General features: G+C 40.1%; 1 protein-coding gene and 1 pseudogene across 1 annotated transcript in view; both read left to right on the forward strand.

Moving 5' to 3' along the window:
- LOC140520261 (uncharacterized) lies at positions 1-1,696 on the forward strand (annotated as a pseudogene).
- Positions 1,697-5,773: 4,077 nt separating this feature from the next.
- The window catches only part of LOC140521647 (uncharacterized), a 50,859-nt gene continuing 36,300 nt past the window's right edge, over positions 5,774-20,332 (forward strand). Inside the window, 6 exon segments of the mRNA XM_072636894.1 lie at positions 5,774-5,864; positions 6,379-6,468; positions 8,902-9,028; positions 9,720-9,815; positions 11,958-13,811; positions 18,225-18,228. Coding sequence (XP_072492995.1) covers positions 6,436-6,468; positions 8,902-9,028; positions 9,720-9,815; positions 11,958-13,811; positions 18,225-18,228 — 2,114 coding nt within the window. The 5' untranslated portion in view covers positions 5,774-5,864; positions 6,379-6,435.

Raw genomic sequence — 20,332 nt, forward strand, 5'->3', positions numbered from 1 at the left:
ATGCAGGCAGGTAGGCTGCTGGCTGGTGTGACTAAAAGAGCTTGTTTGTGATTTTGTTTAAGAGGTTGCCTGTGATTTGTTTACTGGAGCTGATTTGTGGAAAGCCTAGTAGGGGGAAGGTTTGGAGATGGTGTTTTTCTCTGCATTGTCGTTGTGTGTAGATTTTTGTTACTGTGATGGACTTGGCTTTCTGGTGTCTGAATAAATGTTTTGGTTCTGCCTTCCACGTGGAGAATCTGTTGTATTTCACAATTCTGAACTGTACCATGATATTCATGGCTGCTGTGGGATGATGTGAATTTTGCTTTGGTACTACAATCACATGGATATTTGTTGATACCTCTAAATTGTTTTCATTTTTTTCTTTGATTACCAGAGTCTGAGTACTGTTTAAGGTAATTATTAATAATTTCTCTTCTCAAAAATACCTGTATAGCTTTCTCTTATAAATTTCAATCAGTTTCTTACAAAGCAGATATGTTGGATTTTTAGAGGAAATTTATGGCAAGTTATCATATTTCCCCCCTCATACTACTTCTTTATTCTGTCTACTTCATGTATCTGTTTCTCTTCCTCACTCTAAACTCAATTCTCTATTTTCTTTCTGTTCAGTCTTTTCCCTTCCTATTTTCACCTCAGATGGTAAGGATATATTGGCAAATTCTCAGTATTTTTTTTTCCTGAATAGTCTTATTCCATTCCAGTGTCAGCCAATGAAAGTAGAGTCAGGGTTCATTCATCCCTCTGGGTAATTTCATCCTAAGTAAGTTCATTTATATATGTTACTTTTGAGTCATCAGACTTTCACATTAGCTAAGTTGATTGTTAGTGAAAGAGTGACTAGTCATCTTAAGTAAGAAGACGAGAATAGCTCTAAACCCTTTGAGCAACTAAGAACATTGGGAAAAGGTTAAAAAGGCAGGGTTAATCAGTTCTTTATTCTTCCTTTCAGAGAACAGAGAATTTACTGGAGATAAACCTATTGAATGTAGTCAGTGTGGGAAGGCCTTCAGGAGCAAGAAGCATCTTGCTGTGTGTCAAGAGGCTTCATACTGGAGAGAAACCTTATAAATGTAGTGAACATGGGAAGGCCTTCAGGATTCAGTCAGAGCTTACTGTGCATCAGAGAATTCATACTGGAGAGAAACATTATGAATGTAGCAAATGTGGGAAGGGCGTCAGGCATAAGTCAGAACTTACCATGCACCAGAAAGTACACACTGGAGAGAAATCTTATGAATGTAGTGAATGTGGAAAGGATTTCAAGATTAAGAAACAACTTACAGAGCATCACAAAATTCATACTGGAGACACTGTTTATAAATGCAAGGAGTGTGGGAAGCCCTTTCTGTTCAGCTCAAAACTTGTTCAGCATCAAAGAATTCATTCACAAGAGAGACCTTATAAATGTATTGAATGTGGGAAGGCCTTCAGGAGTAAGGAACATCATACTGTGCATCACAGAATTAATAACGGAGAGAAACCTTATGAATCAAGTGAATGTGGGAAGGCACATATTACTAAGCATCAAAGAATTCACACTAGAGAAAAATCATATGAATAGTCATCCTTGAGCACAGCAGAAGGAGGTGAGAAACAAGTACAGCATCCTTGTAACTCTGGGCATATTCAGTAATTATGGGTGACCCTGTGTCCTGAGTGGGCAGTCATACCTCCTTCCCTCTCTCAATCCTCCCATGCCCTGCTTGAGAAAAAAAAGTGAAAAAATTGTACAGGGTGTTTGCAGGAGGAGTTAGGAACATATGGGTCCTTGTGCCCATAGGTAGATGGGAAGAGAATGTGGAATAAATGATTTATCATTGTTACATATAAAATAAAAATAGTATTAAGTGAAAAAAAATATAGTTAAAAGAAGGGTTTATATCCCTTTTTCCAATTGGCTAACTTATTTTTATAATTTATTTTTCAGTTCTTTTCATTTTTTTCCCTAATTTTTCCTCCATCTCTCCTATTTGATTTTTGAATTCCTTTTAAATCTCATCAAAGAGTTCTTTATGGGCTTCTGACCATTTGATGTTACTCTTTTGGGTATAAGTGACTTTTTTTAATCTCATCATTTTCCTCTGAAAATGGACCCAGATCTTCTTTCTAATCAAAGTATTTATTTATAGTTGGGTTCTTTTTCCTTTGCTTACTCATTTTTGTTTTGAATTTATTTTTAGTAGTTTATTATTATACTCGTTTTAATCCTGAGTTTTGGGTAATGTTGCCGTAGCCCTCAGGTCTTCCTTACTGTCATTTTTAAAATTCTGTTGAAGGGCTCAATCTCAGGGACTCCTCTCCTCCCCTAAACCATAGTTAGGATCCTCCCCGCTGCTGCCACAAAAATGTTCTTCCTCTGAACTCAATGGCCATGTGCTTGCTCCTCACCCACAGCTATAGCCCCAGATATCTTTTTTTAAAAATTAATTAATTTATTTTTAGTTTTCAACATTTACTTCCACAAGATTGTGAGTTCCAACTTTTCTCCCCTTTTCTCCCCTCTATTTTCACCCCATTGCCTGTATGTCTTATTTTCCAGTTGCATGTAAAAACAATTTTTAACATTCCTTTCTAAAATTTTGAGTGCCAACTTCTCTCCCTTCCTCCTGTAATGCTAATGAGAATTAAAGATCTCCCCTACCCATGGGCCTACCCATTAAGGGAAGCTTTGATTAGGGGAGGCCCACACTTTTTCTTAATTTTCTAATGAGGCACTAGTTCTCAAGGGTTGTGAGGCCCTCTGGCTCTGAAAAGCATATAAATATTCCGAGGTGAGGTTTTACTTTGGGGTTTATTCATTGGAAGTGTTTATTTGACCAGATGAGATTCAGGGCAGCTGCTAAGGAACCCCCTGGTTTTGAAAACCCAGATGTTGGTGTTTCTCTCTCTAGTAACTATGTATGTATGGTCAGACAGTTGGATCTGTTGATCTGTGATATATGTATTTCTTATATCAGACAGTGGGAAGCTGTCTGTTGATATTTGTTTCTCTATATTTTCTCTGAAGTTCAGGATGCTGACTTTTTCTCCTGAACTAAGTGAATGATATATGTGCTTAATTAAAGTCATTGGTGACCTCTCAAAAGTTGCTTTCCTTTTAGAAAAGCTGATCTAAGAACCTATGTATAGCAGGCCTTCTTGGGTATATGAAGGTCCTTGCTTTTCCACCTCCCCACCCATCCCCACTGAGAAGGCACACAATTCAATATAGGTTATGCATGAGTAGTCATGCGAAACACTTCCATAACAGTCATGATGTGAAAAACTAACTACCTTTCCCTCCATCCTTTCCTGCCCCCCATTTATTCTATTCTCTCTCTTGACCTTGTCCCTCTTCAAAAGTATTTACTTCTAATTACCCCCTCCTTCCATTTTCCCTCCCTTCTGTCATTCTCCCCATGCCCCACTTATCCCCTTCCCCCTTACTTTCCTGTAGTGTAAGATAGATTTTCATACTAAATTGAGTGTGTATGTTACTCCCTCCTTAAACCAAATCCAATGAGAGTAAGGTTCACTCTTTTCCTCTCACCTCCCCTTTCTTCCCCTCCATTGAAAAAGCTTTTTCTTGCCTCTTTTATGTGAGATAATTTACCCCATTCTATTTCCCCCTTTCTCTTTCTCCTAATATATTCCTCTCTCACTCCTTATTTTTGTTTTAGGCATCATCCCTTCCTATTCAACTCACCCTGTGCTCTCTGTCTATATGTATATAATCCCTCCAACTCACCTAATACTGAGAAAAGTCTCAAGAGTTACAAATATTATTTTTCTATGTAGAAATGTAAACAGTTCAACTTTAGTGAGTCCCTTATGATTTCTCTTTCTTATTTCCCTTTTCATGCTTCTCGTGTTTGAAAGTCAAATTTTGTATTTGGCTCTAGTCTTCTCAACAAGAATGCTTGAAAGTCCTCTATTTCATTGAATGACCAATTTTCCCCCTGAAGTATTATCCTCAGTTTTGCTGGGTAGGTGATTCTTGGTTTTGATCCTATCTCCTTTGACCTCTGGAATATCATATTCCAAGCCCTTCAATACTTAATGCAGAAGCTGCTAGATCTTGTGTTATCCTGACCATGTTTCCACAATGCTCACATTGTTTCTTTCTGGTTGCTTTCAATATTTTCTCCCTGACCTGGAAACTCCGGAATTTGACTACAATATTCCTAGGAGTTTTCCTTTTGGGATCTATTTCAGGAGGCAATTGGTGGAGTCTTTCAATATCTACTTTTCCCTCTAGTGAGAGATGATCTCAGGATCTCTCAGGAGTGAAGGCTTCTCAAAGAGTTAATTGTTTCCTTGTCCTGTTGAAACATTTGCAGCAGGTTGACCTTGTAAAGAAATATTTTTAACACATTCTGTACTTTCCCAGACTTCCCCTCCCTGTTTTTAGGCATGTATAGGAATAACACTCCGCCCCTTTTATTTTTTTCCTCTAAAACTGTTTACTCTTGCTTCCTGCCTGTCCTTGTCTCCAGGCAAGTTTGTGAAACTATCTTTGTTTGTTTCTGGGGTTGATTGCCGCTCAGGGGGCTAGGAAGGAAGGGATTGCATTTAGGACCTATATAATCTGCTGAGCTGGACACACCTCCACTCTCTCCTGTCAGGGCCATCTTTTGGGTCCTCTGAGGGAGCCCTTTCTTGAGAAAGCCAATAAACCAACTATTCTTTTGCTAATACCTCTGATTCATTGATAAGGGTCTCTGTACCACACGCTGGTTCTAGAATATCAGGGCAGTTTTTCTCGACAATTTCTTGAAAGATGATCATGGCTTTCAAGTAGTGCAATAATTTTTAAATTGCCTCTCCTGGATCTATTTTCCAGGTCAGTTGTTTTACCAATGAGCTATTTCTCACTGTCTATTTCTTCAATCCTTTGGTTTCTCCAGGACAGCCATCTTTCAGTCTAACCACAGGCTTTTCCAGTAAAGTCAAACTCTCTTCGCTGCTTTGATGGCATTCTTTATAAATCAGAATGTGCTTGTGGAACTCTGAGATCAAGGATGGAGAGATGGGGCAGAGGAACCCAGCAGCTCTAGTCTGTGAAGGACAGCCATCTGCCTGGAGGAGACATGGGGCAGAGAGCTGCTGCGGAGGCGGGCCACGTGCATTTCTTACCCACAATTCCCAGCAAGTGTGTCCTCTGGGGGTGGGGATAAGACAAGCACACGTAACCCCATAATAAAAGCAAAGGCTTGGCTGACAGGGAATTAATTATCCCAGGAACAGAAGTTCTGGAAGGACTTCCCATGTAGAAGTTGTTCTCACCACCAACCCTTTATTTTTCCTTCTTGAAAGCCACCGATTCCCTTCCTGCATACAGCATTTCCGCGGGGAAGCATCTCCTTAGAGCCGGGGCCTGTCGGGACTGGCGGCCGGAGTGCGAGAAACCGCGGGGCGACTGGACTCGGAGGAGGCTTCGGGTCTGGGCTCCGTGCTCGGAGGAGCACGCACGAATTAAGGGGGCGGGGCTCCGAGGCAGGCAGGGCCGGGAGGGGCGGGGCTCCGAGGCAGGTAGGGCCGGGAGGGGCGGGGCTCCGAGGCAGGCAGGGCCGGGAGGGGCGGGGCTCCGAGGCAGGCAGGGCCGGGAGGGGCGGGGCTCCGAGGCAGGCAGGGCCGGGAGGGGCGGGGCAGGCAGGCAAGCAGGCGCTCCTTCCCTCTCTGGGAGGGCCCGTACCCCAGGCACGCGCAGAAGGAACTTCAGCCTCCGTACTACTATTCCCAGAAGGCCGTGCGGACCTCGAGGGGGTTTTCCGAACGTTCTCCCTGGTGGCAGGTTCCCCTCCTAGGTCCTGAGCTCAGGTGTGACGGGGTGAGGCGCAGCTGAGAGCGGGGCCGGGCCCAGGCGGAGGCCGGCTGCGGGGGTGCGCAGGAGTCGCGGTCCCTGGGGGCCGGTTGGGGAGCTCACCCTGACGGGAGAAAGGAAGCCCCCGAGAGCTTCCAGGGGCCTGGGGCTGCCCCGCGAGCGGGGAGCGGTGTTGGAGGAGGAGCGGGCCTGGAGGCCTCGGGGCCTGGGGGCCGGCAGCATCCCGTGGCTCCCGTCACGTCCTGCCCTCAAGAACTCAGGCCTTCCCGCGTACCCAGGGTCGGAGGGCAGGTGCTCCCTTGTGGTTGCTCCGCTCGTTCCCTGCGGCCCCATCTCGTCCTCCCCGCGTCCCCGCCCACCCCACCCCCGCTTTCCCTGAGGCTGCTGGGGGTAGGTGCCCCCCTGCGGAGACGGTCACGTGTCTTTTCCAGTTCTGACTTTAAAGACAGATTCCCTCCCAGCGCAGGAGAGAAATGCCTTTGCTTCTGCCCCCCTCCCCTCCGGGCAGAGTCTCTGATTAGGGCCGACCCTCGGCGTGGCCCCCCTGCTCACGGTTCTCCTTCCCTCCCCAGCCCCGCCCGGTGCGGCCTCTGCCCCGCCCCCCTGGGGAGGAGCCTGGAGGAAGAGCGATGGCCCCGGTGCTGAGAGCCAGGCCCGGACAGGTGAGTGCCACGTGCTGCCCTCCTGACTGGGGGATATGTGTCTTTATGCTGTGCTGCAGCACTTAACGTTGTGGTCCTCAGGGAATCGTGTTTAGCACGAATGACGCCATGGACCCAGTTTATCCTCGCCACACACACTGAAGGACCTTACATTTACTTTGTGTTTTTTTTATTTTTCACTTCCAAATACTTTCCCCTCACCCTCTCCTTCCCCTCCTCCACTGAGAAGCTAAACAATAGGATACCCATTTCATGTAGGGCGTAGGCCACAACAAAATGCAAAAGATAAAGGTAAAAAACTGTGTCACCGGGCTCAAGAGTTCATCAATTCTTCATTTTTTATATTTAGTCCTTTGAAATTCTCGTGGATTACTGTATCCATCAGAGTAGCTCAGGCTTTCACAGCTAATCATTATTGCTGCCACTGTGCCTGGTCATCTAGTTCTCACTTTTCACACTTTTTGATTTTATTTATAATTTGTGGAACAAGCATTTCCACAACACAGTATGATAAAAAAGATAATCGTATGTGAAATCGCAAATCCCTTATGTACAACTTGCTATTGCTTTTAAATATATGATTAAATTATAATGTAAATTTCTTTTTTTCCCTTCCCTCATCCCCTACAACACTAGAGTTTTTTTTACCATTAGGTACAAGTGTGTGTGTGTGTGTGTGTGTGTGTGTGTGTGTGTGTGTGTGTGTGTGTGTATAATAGACATTGTATTGGGATGCAGATAGTGTGTGTGCACGCTCTCCTTCCTTGCCAAAGAAGACCATGCCATCAGAGAAATAATGACATGACTTGTACTTGACTTTGTTTTGAGTGGGGGAGGGCTGTGCAGGTCACCAGCCTTACTTCTCCTCCAGAGCTATCTGAATCCAGTGACCAGGTATTCATCAGGATGACTGGAAATAACCCAGGATGAGGCAATTGGGGTTAAGTGACTTGCCCAAGGTCACACAGCTAGTGAGTGTCAAGTGTCTGAGGTGAGATTTGAACTCAGTTGCTCTTGACTCCTGCACTGGTGCTCTATCCACTGTACCACCTAGCTGCCTGGGATACAAATTGTTGACCTGAAAACTTTGTTAAGAAAAGGCAACATGGCTAAATGCATACATTTTATGATTTAATTAATTAATCAATTCCCTATTAAAGAAAACAGTAACATAATGCATTATGGAGCCAGAAATGTTCTGGCTACCCAGTGCAGAAATCTTCTGGCCTATATACATTTTGCCGTGAGAAAAGAACTCTCCTAGTTGAACAAATCATAAATTCAGTAAGACAGGACAATTAACAAAGCAATATTGGTCAGGCCTTGGGATTCCAAGCTGGGTAAACATGTCTCGGAAATCCCACCACTAGTAAGTGGCAGGCTTCCTGCCCTAAACAGATAACTGACATAGGAAAGGGTAAACAAAGTTCAATAGAAATTACCACCTAAGATGTCTGTGTTTTCTTTACCATTAACATGCCATAACATAGTGTAGGTCTACAAATATTAAGATATGGAAAACGTCCCATTATTCAAGATAGTGTCTTAGGTTAAAGGTCTCCTTAAGGAATGTAGAGTCAGCCTTGGCTGGCTTTTGCTGACATAGGAAGAGACACCCTCTGAGTTTGCTTCAGAGAGAACAAAGAGATTATTCCAAAATTTTATATTAAACATTATCAAAATAAATAATGAAACAATCCCTTATGGCAAGTGAAACATGAGGAAACAAAGGTTCAGTCTTTGGGGCATATCAATATATTAAGCAATTCATGGAGAGTACACAACAAACCTGAACCATGCCCCTTCCTCAACTTAAGGCTGAACCCTGTATATAAGGAGAGATTGATTTTATATATTAAAAACAATCAAAGAAGACCAATTAATTAAAAACAAATAATACAATATTAGGTCATCTGATTTCTAATTGGAGGAAAGATTGGAGACTTTCCATGTAGACAGGTGGGGACAACACAACAGGTTCAGGAAAAGAGGTGTCCCGCTCCCCCCAAGTGTCTTTATACAATGAAAGGAACATGGAAAAATAACTTTAATATGGAGCCAGTTTTCAGAGAAGACATATGGGTTTCTTGAGATGTCGAATTGTGAGAACTTCCTGCATCAATCTTTTTGGATCTGACTGGATTTCTGATCAGCAAAGCCTTGATCCTTAGTTAAGGATCTTTAAACAGCAGGTAGAAGTGATCTTGTTTGCCAGCCATACAGAGCTAGGTTCAAGCAATAAAGTTTTCTTCCATTTCCCACAATAAAATAGTCACAAAATGGAATCAGTGTGGTTGAATAAATTTCCTCAATCCCCTGTACCCCTTGCTGTCCTAATGCCTTCCATTCCCTCTGTCTCCTGGCAAGTAGTTTACATTTGAACTTCATAACAGAGCAATAGCTGGGTAAGCACAAATCTTTTTGGTATTTCAGAAATCACTGACATTCAAGGATGTGGCTGTGGAATTCACCTGGGAGGAGTGGGTACATTTGAATCTGTCTCAGAAAAAGTTGTACAGAGATGTGATGCTGGAGAACTATAGGAACTTGGTGTCTTTAGGTAAGAAAAGCTAACCCTTTGGAGTCAATGTATACTGTGACAACTTTTAAGGTGTTAACAGTTATTCTTTGGCATACAAAAGGAAACTATTCCTAATCCTTTTGTAGCCAAGGGACAGATTGCTTGTGCTACCTCTTTCCAGGAAAAAGGTCTTTGCTTAGTATGCCTGGAAATTGATTTCTTGATTTGTTGTTATTCTTGAGAATGTATCTTCTCCTCTCTGTTACTTCACATCAAGATTTTCTTTTAATTCCCAGTGTAGGTTTCATCATACACAGTGTTCTCACTGTTCAAACAGAGAGAATGAGTCAAATGAACTATTTTTTTCCCAAGTCCTGCTCAGTAATCCATTGTACCATAGCATAGACTATGCTTTGGTGGCCCTTTTTACTATATTGAGGTCTTCCTAGCATGCCTACTTTGTTCCCAAAGAAGGTTTTAACTCATTCTGAATTGTTAAATTTTACGAATGCTTTTTTAAAAACATGTTTTTCTCTGAAAAAAGAAAGAAAGAAAAACCCTACTTCTCTCCAGCCAACCCACTGAGACCCCCATGGTTGAAAATAAATCTCAAACCAAATAGCTAATATAGTGCCCTTGGTGTTATAAGATGGAAGGAATATTTCATCTGTCTGTTCCATGATAGAACTCTGAGATGACTGCCTAGCACTTTTTCATTTTGAAATAACAGGATTTGCAGTTTCCAAACCAGATGTGATCTACCAATTGGAAAGAAAGGAAGCATCTTGGATACCCGAGGCAGATATTCCCAAAAGCAGCTCTCCAGGTGACTACATAAAAACCAAGCAGATGGGTCATTACAAAATAATAACCTCTTGGTCATTTCAGGTCAAAGTTCTTGTAAAATGTTGAACAGAGTGGCCGATTAAAGCTTCTCAGATCTGTTGAGAGGAGCTGAAACTTTGAAACTTCATCTTTTTACTCAAGAAGTTACTTTTTTTTTTTTTTAATGTATCTCTTTACTGAAATGTACCTCCACTCTCAAAGAATGTTTTTGCCTAAGTACAGGGCAGTTATTTCTCTTCTGTTCATTGAAGATTATCTTATGTTAAGCAAGCATTCTCCCACCTCACTTACATAAATTCATTTTCCCTTTTAAAATAACCACATTACTTAAGATATTACGTAATTGTGCTCTTTTTGCTTCTGACATTTTCTTTTGTTTTGTTTTTTATACTTATGTTGCTTTGCTGCTACTTTTAAAAATATTTCATGCTAACCTAAGTTCCCTTCTGTCAATTATGTTATGTGTTATCCTGGTTTTCTTTATGCTTTGGAATTTATGTTTATAAAGGCACATTATTATGTTCATATGACAGGACTTGGTGTAGGTATAACCCCGTCATTGATTTTCAATATTTTGCTATTTCACAAAAAGCTGTTGTGAAAATTTTACTGAGAATGCTTTGTTTGCTTTCAGTAACATACTGAGTGAAAGGATACAATTTTGTAGTTCTAGCTGAAATTCTTATCTTTTCAGAAAAATGGCTGCACCACTTTAATAAGTAGCTATTTCAACATGATTGCCAAAATTGATCAATTCTAGTGTCTTTGCTAATCACATGGCTATTCACTGATACCTCCAAATTGTTTTCATTTATTTCTTCTTTGATAATCAGATTTTGAGTAATGTTCAATAAGTACTAATAATTCTTCTTGTCAAAATACCTATATGGCTTTCTCTTAAAAATTTCAATCAGTTCCTTACAAGGTAAATATGTTGGATGTTTAGAGGAAATTTATGACAACAGTTATATTTTCCCCCTCATACTTCTTTTTTCTGTTTACTTCATATATGTATTTCTCTTCCTCACTCTAAACTCAATTCTCTATTTTCTTTCTGCTCAGTATTTTCCCTTTTGTAAAAAAAAAATTTATTTTTAGTTTTCAACTTTCATTTCCATAAGATTTTGACTTCCAAATTTTCTCCCCATCTCTCCCCTCCCTCACCCCAAAACACTGTACATTCTGATTACCCCTTCCCCCAATCTGCCCTCTTTTCTATCACACCCCTCCCTTTCCTTATCCTCATCTTCTCTCTTTTCTTGTAGGACAAGATAGATTTCTGTACCCCATTTCCTGTATTTCTTATTTCCCAGTTGCATGCAAAAACAATTCTCAACATTTATTCCTAAAACTTTGAGTTCCAACTTCTCTCCCTTGCCCCCTTCCCACCCATCCCCACTGAGAAGGCAAGCAATTGAATAAAGGCTGTACATGTGTAGTTATGCAAAAGACTTCCATAATAATCATGTTATAAAAGACTAACTATATTTCCCTCCATCCCATTCTGCCCCCCATTATTTTATTCTCCCTTTTGGCCTTGTCCCTCCCCAAAAGTGTTTACTTCTAATTACTCCCTCCTTCCATTTGCCCTCCCTTCTATCATCCCCCTCATACCCTACTTATCCCCTTCTCCCCTACTTTCCTGTAGTGTAAGATAGATTTTCATACCAAATTGAGTGTGTATGTTATTCCCTCCTTAAGCTGAATGTGATGAGAGTAAGCTTCACTTTTCCCCTCTCCCCTCTCCCCTTTCCCCCTCCATTGAAAAAGCTTTTTCTTCCCTTCCTTTTTTCACCTCAGATGGTAAGGCTATCTTGGCAAGTTCTCAGTCATCTTTGTTTTTCTGAATAGTCTTATTCTATTCAAATGTCAGCCATTGAAAGTAGAGTCAGGGTTCATTCATCCCTCCAGGTACTTTCTTCTTAAGCCAGTTCACTTACATATGTTACTTTTGAGTCATCATACTTTCCTATTATCTAAATTGATCCCTAGTAAAACAGTAGTGAGACTAGTCATCTCAACTAAGAAGGTAAGAGAATAGCTCTAAAATCTTTGAGCAACTAAGAATGTTGGGAAAGGGTTAAAAAGGCAGGGTTAATCAGCTCTTTATTCTTCCTCTTAGAGATCAGAGAATTTACTGGAGATATACTTCTTGAGTGTTCAAATCAATGTGGGAAGACCTTCAGGAGCAAGAAGCATCTCACTTTGTGTCAGAGAATTCATACTGGAGAGAAACCTTATAAATGTAGTGTATGTGGGAAGGCCTTCTGGAAGAAATCACATCATACTGAGCATCAGAGACTTCATACTGGAGAGAAACCTTATCAATGTAGTGAATATGCAAAGGCCTTTAGGAATAAGTCAGAGGTTACTGTCCATCAGAGAGTTCTTACTGGAGGGATGCTTTTTGAATGTAAGGAGTGTGGGAAGGCTTTCCCCTACCATTCACATCTTATTCAACATCAAAAAATTCATACTGGAGCAAAATCTTATGTGTGTGGTGAATGTGGGAAGGGTTTTGTGAGTAAGAAACAATTTGTAGGGCATCAGCGAATTTGTATTGGAGACAGTGTTTACAAATGTGAGGAGTTTCTGTGCGGCTCAAAACTGGTTCAGCAAAAAAAAATTCATTCACTAGAGAGACCTTATGAATGTAGTGAATGTGGGAAGGGCTTTAGGAGGAAGTCAGAACTTACTGTCCATCAGAGAATTCATACTGGAGAAAAACCTTTTGAATGTAGTGAATGTGGAAAGGCCTTCAGGAATAAGGGACATCAAATTGTGCATCAGAGAATTCATACTGGAGAGAAACTTTATGAATGTAGTGAATGTGAGAAGGCCTTCAGTTATAAGTCAAATTTTATATTGCATCAGAGAATTCATACTGGAGAGAAACCTTATGGATGTAGTGAATGTGAGAAGGCCTTCAAGAATAAGTCAGAACTTAGTATGCATCAAAGAATTCATACTGGAGAAAAACCTTATGAATGTAGTGAATGTGCAAAGATCTTTAGGAGTAAGTCAGAGCTTACCATGCATCAGAGAATTCATACTGGAGAAAAGCCTTTTAAATGTAGTGAATGTGGAAAGGCCTTCAGGAATAAGGGACACCAAACTGTGCATCAGAGAATTCATACTGGAGAGAAACCTTATGAATGTAGTCAATGTGGGAAGATCTTCAGATATAAGTCAAATCTTACATTGCATCAGAGAATTCATACTGGAGAGAAACCTTATGAGTGTAGTGAATGTGGGAAGACCTTCAGGAATAAGTCAAAACTTACATTACATCAGAGAATTCATACTGGAGAGAAACCTTATGAATGTAGTGAATGTGGGAAGGCCTTCAGGAATAAATCAGAGCTTACTATGCACCAAAGGATTCATACTGGAGAAAAACCTTATGAATGTAGTGAATGTGCAAAGGTCTTTAGGAGTAAATCCGAGCTTACCATGCATCAGAGAATTCATACTGGAGAAAAACCTTTTAAATGTGGTGAATGTGGAAAGGCCTTCAGGAATAAGGGCCATCAAACTGTGCATCAAAGAATTCATACTGGAGAGAAACCTTATGAATGTAGTGAATGTGGGAAGATCTTCAGATATAAGTCAAATCTTACACTTCATCAGAGAATTCATACTGGAGAGAAACCTTATGAGTGTAGTGAATGTGGGAAGGCATTCAGGAATAAGTCAAAACTTACATTACATCAGAGAATTCACACCGGAGAGAAACCTTATGAATGTAGTGAATGTGGAAAGACCTTCAGGACAAAGAAACAACTTACTGTGCATCAGCAAATTCATATTGGAGACTTTCTATTTGAATGTAAGCAGTGTGGGAAGACTTTCCTGTACAACTCAGAACTTATTCGACATCAAAGAATTCATACTGGAGAGAAGTCTTATCAATGTACTATATGTGGGAAGGCCTTCAGGAATAAGTCACATCTTAGTAGGCATCAGAAAATTCATAGTAGAGAAAAAACATGTGAATGGAAACACTTCAGCACAACAGAAGTAGGTGAGAAACAAGCGCAGCATCCTTATAACTCAGAAAATATCCAGTAATCAGGGATCACACTGCATCCTGAATGGGTAGTCATACCTCCTTTCCTCAATGCTTCTTCCATGCCCTGCATGAGAAAACAGGTGAAGACATTGTACAGGGCACTTAGAGGAGAAGTTAGGAACATGTATGGGTCCATAGGCAGATGGGTGGACAATGTGGCATAAATGATTTATCATTGTTTCATATAATTAGAAAAATAAAATACTATTAAGTGGAAAAAATTAAATATAATTAAAAGAAGGGTTTACATCACTTTCTCTAATTGACTACCTTTTCTCATTATTTTTTAGGTCCTCTTATTTTTTTCCCCGATTTTTCTTCAGTCTCTCTTATTTGATTTTTGTATTTCTTTTAAATTTCTTTCAAGAGTTGTTTTGGGGTTTGTGACTATTTGATGTTACTCTTTTGGGTAGGAGTGGTTTTTTTTTAACCTCATCATTTCTCTCTGAATATGTACCCAGGTCTTTCTTATCAAAATATTTATGTTTGGGTTCTTTTTCCTTTGCTTACTCATTTTTATCTTTATTTTATTTTTAGCAGTTTATTATTCAGGTTTTAATCCTGAGTTGTGGGTTATGTCCTAGTCCTCAGGTCTTCTTTACTACTGTTTTTTAATTCTGTTGAAAGGTTCAACCTCAAGGACTCTTCTCCTCCCCTAAACCACAGTTAGGACCACCAACTCTGCTGCCACAAAAATGTTCTTCCTCCGTATAGGACTACACTTAGTGGGCATGGGCTTGCTTCTCCCTCACTCATAGCCACAATCTCAGATATCTTCCGGTTAGCACTGCTAGGCCTAGCTTCTGGAAATGCTCAGGGGTGTGGAAGGGGGGTGGGGGTTTCAATCTTTCTGCACTCAGTCCTCTACTTAGAAGAAAGTTAGAGGTAAAAGTTTGTAAGGTGAAATTTTTTGAGAACTAGTCTGCTTCCTGTGAGAGCTGATCCTAGTTCTGCTTGTTGATGCCATGGAATCAACTTGGAGGTGACTAAGCTTCACTTAGACCAAATCTCAGCCCTTGGAGGTTCTCTCTTTTTTGAGGTCCTATCAAGTTGTCTTAAGAGAATGGCTGCTTTAGCCAGGTTTATTTTTGCTGCTCTCCATTGTGTAGCAAATTTTTGTCTGGAAGAAACCTGGAGAACCTAGAAATTTTTACCCTACTGTGCCATCTTCCAAAAGAATGCACAATATCAATCCTGAGTCTATATGCGTCAAATACTATAGCAGGTAACTTTTTACCAAAAAAAAAAAAAAATGTTAAATGAATTGGAAGTGGAGATACATAGTAGTACTACAATAGTCAGGGACTTTAATCTTCCCCTTGCAAAATTAGATCAGTCTAACTGAAAAATAAGAAAGATGTCAAAAAAAAGTGAACAGAATTTAAGATAAGCTAGATGTTATGTAATAACTGGAAAGAATTATATTGAGATAGAAAGGAATACAACTTTTTTTTCAGCAGTTTATGGGAACCTTTACAAAGATTGACCATATATTAGAACATAAAATTTAAATAGTTAAAGACAAATGTTAAAAGTATCCTTTTCAATTCACAGTGCAATAAGAATTATACTTAATAAGGGACTGCAGAAACAGATTAAAAGCTAATTGGTAATTAAACAATCTAATCTTTGTTCTTTAAGCATTTTAAAAATTAATTTATTTGTTCTCAGTTTTCTACAGTCACTTCCATATATCTTATTTAGGTTCCCCCCCTCCCTTTTTCTTCCCTCCCTCCCCTTGCCTCCCTGAGACAGCATGCAGTCTTATATAGCATCTACACTTACATTCTTATTAAATACATTTTCACCTTAGTCATGTTTCTTAGAAGAGTTAAAATGGGAGAAGCCATCAAAACAACACAGGAGAAAAAAGTCTGCTTCATTCTGTGATCCAATTCCATAGTTCTTTCTCTGGATGTGGAATGCATTTTGCCTCAAGAGTCTGTTGAAAATTTCTTGCATACTGTGGTTGTTTGCTGTGTACAAAGTTCTGGTTCTGCTCCTTTCATTCAGCATCAATTCATACAAGTCCTTCCAGGCCTCTCAAGTCTTCCTGTTCATCATTTCTTATAGCACAATAGTATTCCATTACATTCATATACCACAACTTGTTCAGCCATTCCCCAATTGATGGGAATCCCCTTGCTTTCCAGTGCTTGGCCACGACAAAGAGAGCTGCTACAACTATTTTTGTACATGTGGGACCCTTTCCTATTTTTGTGATCTCTTTGGGATACAGTCCTAGAAGTGATATTACTGGATCAAAGGGTATGCACATTTTGGTAGCCCATTGGGCATGGTTCCAGTTTCCTCTCCAGAATGGTAGGGTCAGCTCACAGATCCACCAACAATGAATTAGTGTTCCAATTCACCCCCATCTTCTCCGACATTTATCATTTTCCTGTTTTGTCATGTTAGCCAATCTGATAGGTGTGATGTGGTACTGCAGAGCTGTTTTGATTTGCATCTCCAATCAATAGTGGTTTAGAGCATTTTTTCATATGACTATAGATAGCTTTGATTTCTTTCTCTGAAAGCTGCCTTTTTGTATCCTTTGACCATTTATCAATTGGGTAAACAATCTAATCTTAATGAATGAGTGGGTTAAGGAACAAGTCATGGAAACAATTTGATTTAAAGAGAATGATAAAAATGAGACAACATCAGCATCTTTGGAATCCAGCAGAATACAAAAAGAAAACTGATCAGACAAAAAGATATGTCTTTCAATGCTTACATTGATAAAATAGGGAAAGAGCAGATCAATATCAATCTCCTAAAAGTTAAAAGTGAAATCAATCCAGACACTGTCTTGAATAATGGCACTTTTCTCATGTGGGAATTTTATGAACTTATGCTATATCTTGCCATATTAATGATAGAAAAAAACATCCTGGTTCTAAAATTTCAATTGACACTTTAACTCTTCTCCTGTCTTATTGTATTTACAACCTGTCCAACTGAGAAAATTCCTTTTTCATATAATAGTTAAGACATATGCAGACTATAATTTTTGCTGACTTAGGCATCTTGAGCCACAGATGGAGGGAGGGGTGAGAGAGAGTTGTTTTGAAGCTATAAGGTATCTTTGTCCATCCTTGGGTTCATTGACTACAGTGAACTCCCATGTGTATCTCTACATGCATGTTCTGCAAGCTTTGAGAGAAACACATGCAGTCTAATTTTGTCTTTTTAAGAATAAACAGTAATGGTTGACATCACAAAAAATGAAATCAATGTATTACTAAAGATGAATTTTTTTTATAAACAAGTATTTCTGTTTAAAACTCTAGAAAACATGAATACATGTATCTTTAATAGGATACCATTTGGAGACAAGCATATGTATGTATGTATGTATGTATGTATGTATGTATCTATCTATCTATCTATCTATCTATCTATCTATCTATCTATCTATATAGAAAAGGTATACTATTAGTCATATACATATAGGCACGTGTGTGGGTGCACACACACATATATCCAAAGACAAGAGTGAACATTTTATGTAATGGGTATAAATTAAATTCCTCTTCAACAAAATCAGGGTTGCAACATCTATTTGACATATTGCTATAAATAATGGCTATAGAAATAAGACAAGAAAAAGAAATAAAATGAATAAACAAAGGTTAAGAAGGGAAAAAATGATCACTTTTTGTAGGTGATGGTATGATGTACTGAAAGACCCTGGAGAAACAGCTTGTGTTCGTCCTTCATTTCCAAAGAAGACCATGTCATCAGAGAAATGATGACATGACTTGCGTTCGACTTTTTTTTGAGTGAGTGAGGGCTGTGCAAGGTCACCAGTCTCACTTTCTCCTCCTGAGCCACCTGGATCTAGTAACCAGATATTCGTCAGGATTACTGGACATGGCCCAGGATGCAATGGGAGACCTTGGTCTCTTTAGACTAGGCCTATTCATGTATTCACTTAGGGTGAGATAGCGCCCATACACTGAATGGGCCTGTTTAAGAAGTAGTCAGAGGATGGCTTCTTTATGAACAAAGGAAAAAAATAAATCAAGGGAAAGAGCAACAGTTACTGTTGATAATCACTCCTAAGCCAAGACAGTCCAGAAAACAGCCTTTAATTGGGGTTTGGGCAGGACCTATTGTTATCCAATCTATGGTCTTCAGAGTGTAGTAGATTCAAGGTCAAGGCAGGACAGGATAGCAAAGCAAAGCAATCTAGTCGGTAAACCCTAAGTTAATTGGGCATTCTCTGGCTATCCAAATTTACATTCCTTTCGAGAGGGGAAGGAAGGGGAGGGGGAGACAGATGGGAAAGGATGAGCTGAGTTACCCAGCTAGCTGGGTCCCCATTCAGGCAACTCAGTCTACTCACAGGTTATGTTGATCCTTCATTTTCAAAGAAGACCTTGACAGGAGAGAAATGATGACATGACTTGCACCCGACTTTGTTTTGAGAAAGGGAGGTTCTGTGCAAGGTTACCACCCTCACTTTCTCTTCCTGAGCCATTCATAGGCTTAGAGGGATTAGCAGATCTAGTGATCTCTGTACAATTATCCCACCTTCCTGATCTTCAGCTTTGTAGAAATTTCTGTTTGTCCTGAGAAATCCAAAAGATATCTTTTGGCCCAGAGCTTTCTCCTTTCCTCTTCTTTCAAAAAAAACCCCAAAACTATAACAACAAAAAATAACATTGCTTTGTCACTCACACCTGAAGTCCCTGAACCCTGATGTAATTGATTCCTGAACTTGCTTGACCACTTGGTTTGTGTCATCTCAAAGGGTAAGATCTAGTTGGTTGGCCTTCTAAACCACAGCTCTGTGAAGCTTTGGACATGTTACCTTAGCTATGTGAGCTCTTCATCTGTAAAACAAAAGATCTTTATTAAATGATTCCTAAAGATCTCTTATTGGAAGAAAGGACACTGATGGAGTTCAGGAGAGTTCAGTTAAATTCTTCTATTCCCACAATAACAAAAAGGCCTGTTTTGAGAAAAGGACGTATTATATAACACAGATCTGGAGCAGTTTGAGTTGTTTCCTCCCAGGTGGATTCATTTGGGACCCACTTAAGGACTCTTTGGAGTATGGAGAATATTAAAAAAAAAAAAAACCAACAGCATTGAGGGGTGGAGCCAAGATGGTGGAGTAGAAAGACACATATACTCAGGGTCTCCCCAAACAGCCCATAAAATACCTGTAGAGAGGGACTCTCAACAAATTTTGGAGCAGCAGAAGTGGAGAACAACAGAGTGGAGATTTCCAGCCCAAGGTGACCTGAAAGGCCCATGGGAAACGTCTGTTGCACCGGTCGCTGAGCAGAGCCCAGCCCAGCCTTGGCTGTGCAGCGAGGCTCGTGAACAGCCCTCAGGGGCAGAATCTCCAGTTGTGGAGAAAATATTGCAAGCAGCTAGAAAGAAACAATTCAAATATTGTGGAAATACAATCAGGAAAATACAAGATCTAGCAGCTTCTACATTAAGGGATCGAAGGGCATGGAATATATTTCAGAAGTCAAAGGAACTAGGACTAAAACCAAGAATCACCTACCCAGCAAAACTGAGTATAATACTTCAGGGGAAAAAAATGGCCTTTAATGAAATAGAGGACTTTCAAACATTCTTGATTAAAAGATCAGAGCTGAAAAGAAAATTTGACTTTCAAACACAAGAATCAGGAGAAGCATGAAAAGGTAAACAGCAAAGAGAAGTCATAAGGAACTTACTAAATTTGAACTGTTTACATTCCTACATGGAAAGACAATATTTGTAAGTCTTGAAGCTTTTTTCAGTATCTGGGTAGTTGGTGGGATCACACACACACACACACACACACAGAGCACAGGGTGAATTGAATAGGATGTGATCATATCTTAAAATAATGAAATTAAGCAGTGAGAGAGAAATATATTGGGAGGAGAAAGGGAGAAATGGAATGGGACAAATTATCTCTCATAAAAGAGGCAAGTAAAAGACTTTTCAGTGGAGGGAAAAAGGGGGGAGGTGAGAGAAAAAACATGAAGCTTACTCTCATCACATTTAACTAAAGGAAAGAATAAAATGCACACTCATTTTGGTATGAAAACCTATCTTACAATACAGGATAGTGGGGGAGACGGGGATAAGCAGGGTGGGGGGGATAATGGAAGGGAGGTCAGTGGGAGGAGGGGGCAATCTTGGGGAGGGATAGGATCAAAAGAGAGAATAGAAGAAATGGGGGACAGGGTAGGATGGAGGGAAACAGTGAGCCTTCCACAACACGACTATTATGGAAGTCATTTGCAAAACTACACAGATATGGCCTATATTGAATTGCTTGTCTTCTCAAAGGGAATGGGTGAGGAGGGAGGGATGAAGAGAAGCTGGAACTTAAAGTTTTAGGAACAACTGTTGAGTATTGTTCTTGCAACTAGGAAATAAGAAATACAGGTAATGGGGTATAGAAATTT

This window comes from Notamacropus eugenii, chromosome 1, assembly GCF_028372415.1.
Source record: "Notamacropus eugenii isolate mMacEug1 chromosome 1, mMacEug1.pri_v2, whole genome shotgun sequence".
Taxonomy (NCBI): domain Eukaryota; kingdom Metazoa; phylum Chordata; class Mammalia; order Diprotodontia; family Macropodidae; genus Notamacropus; species Notamacropus eugenii.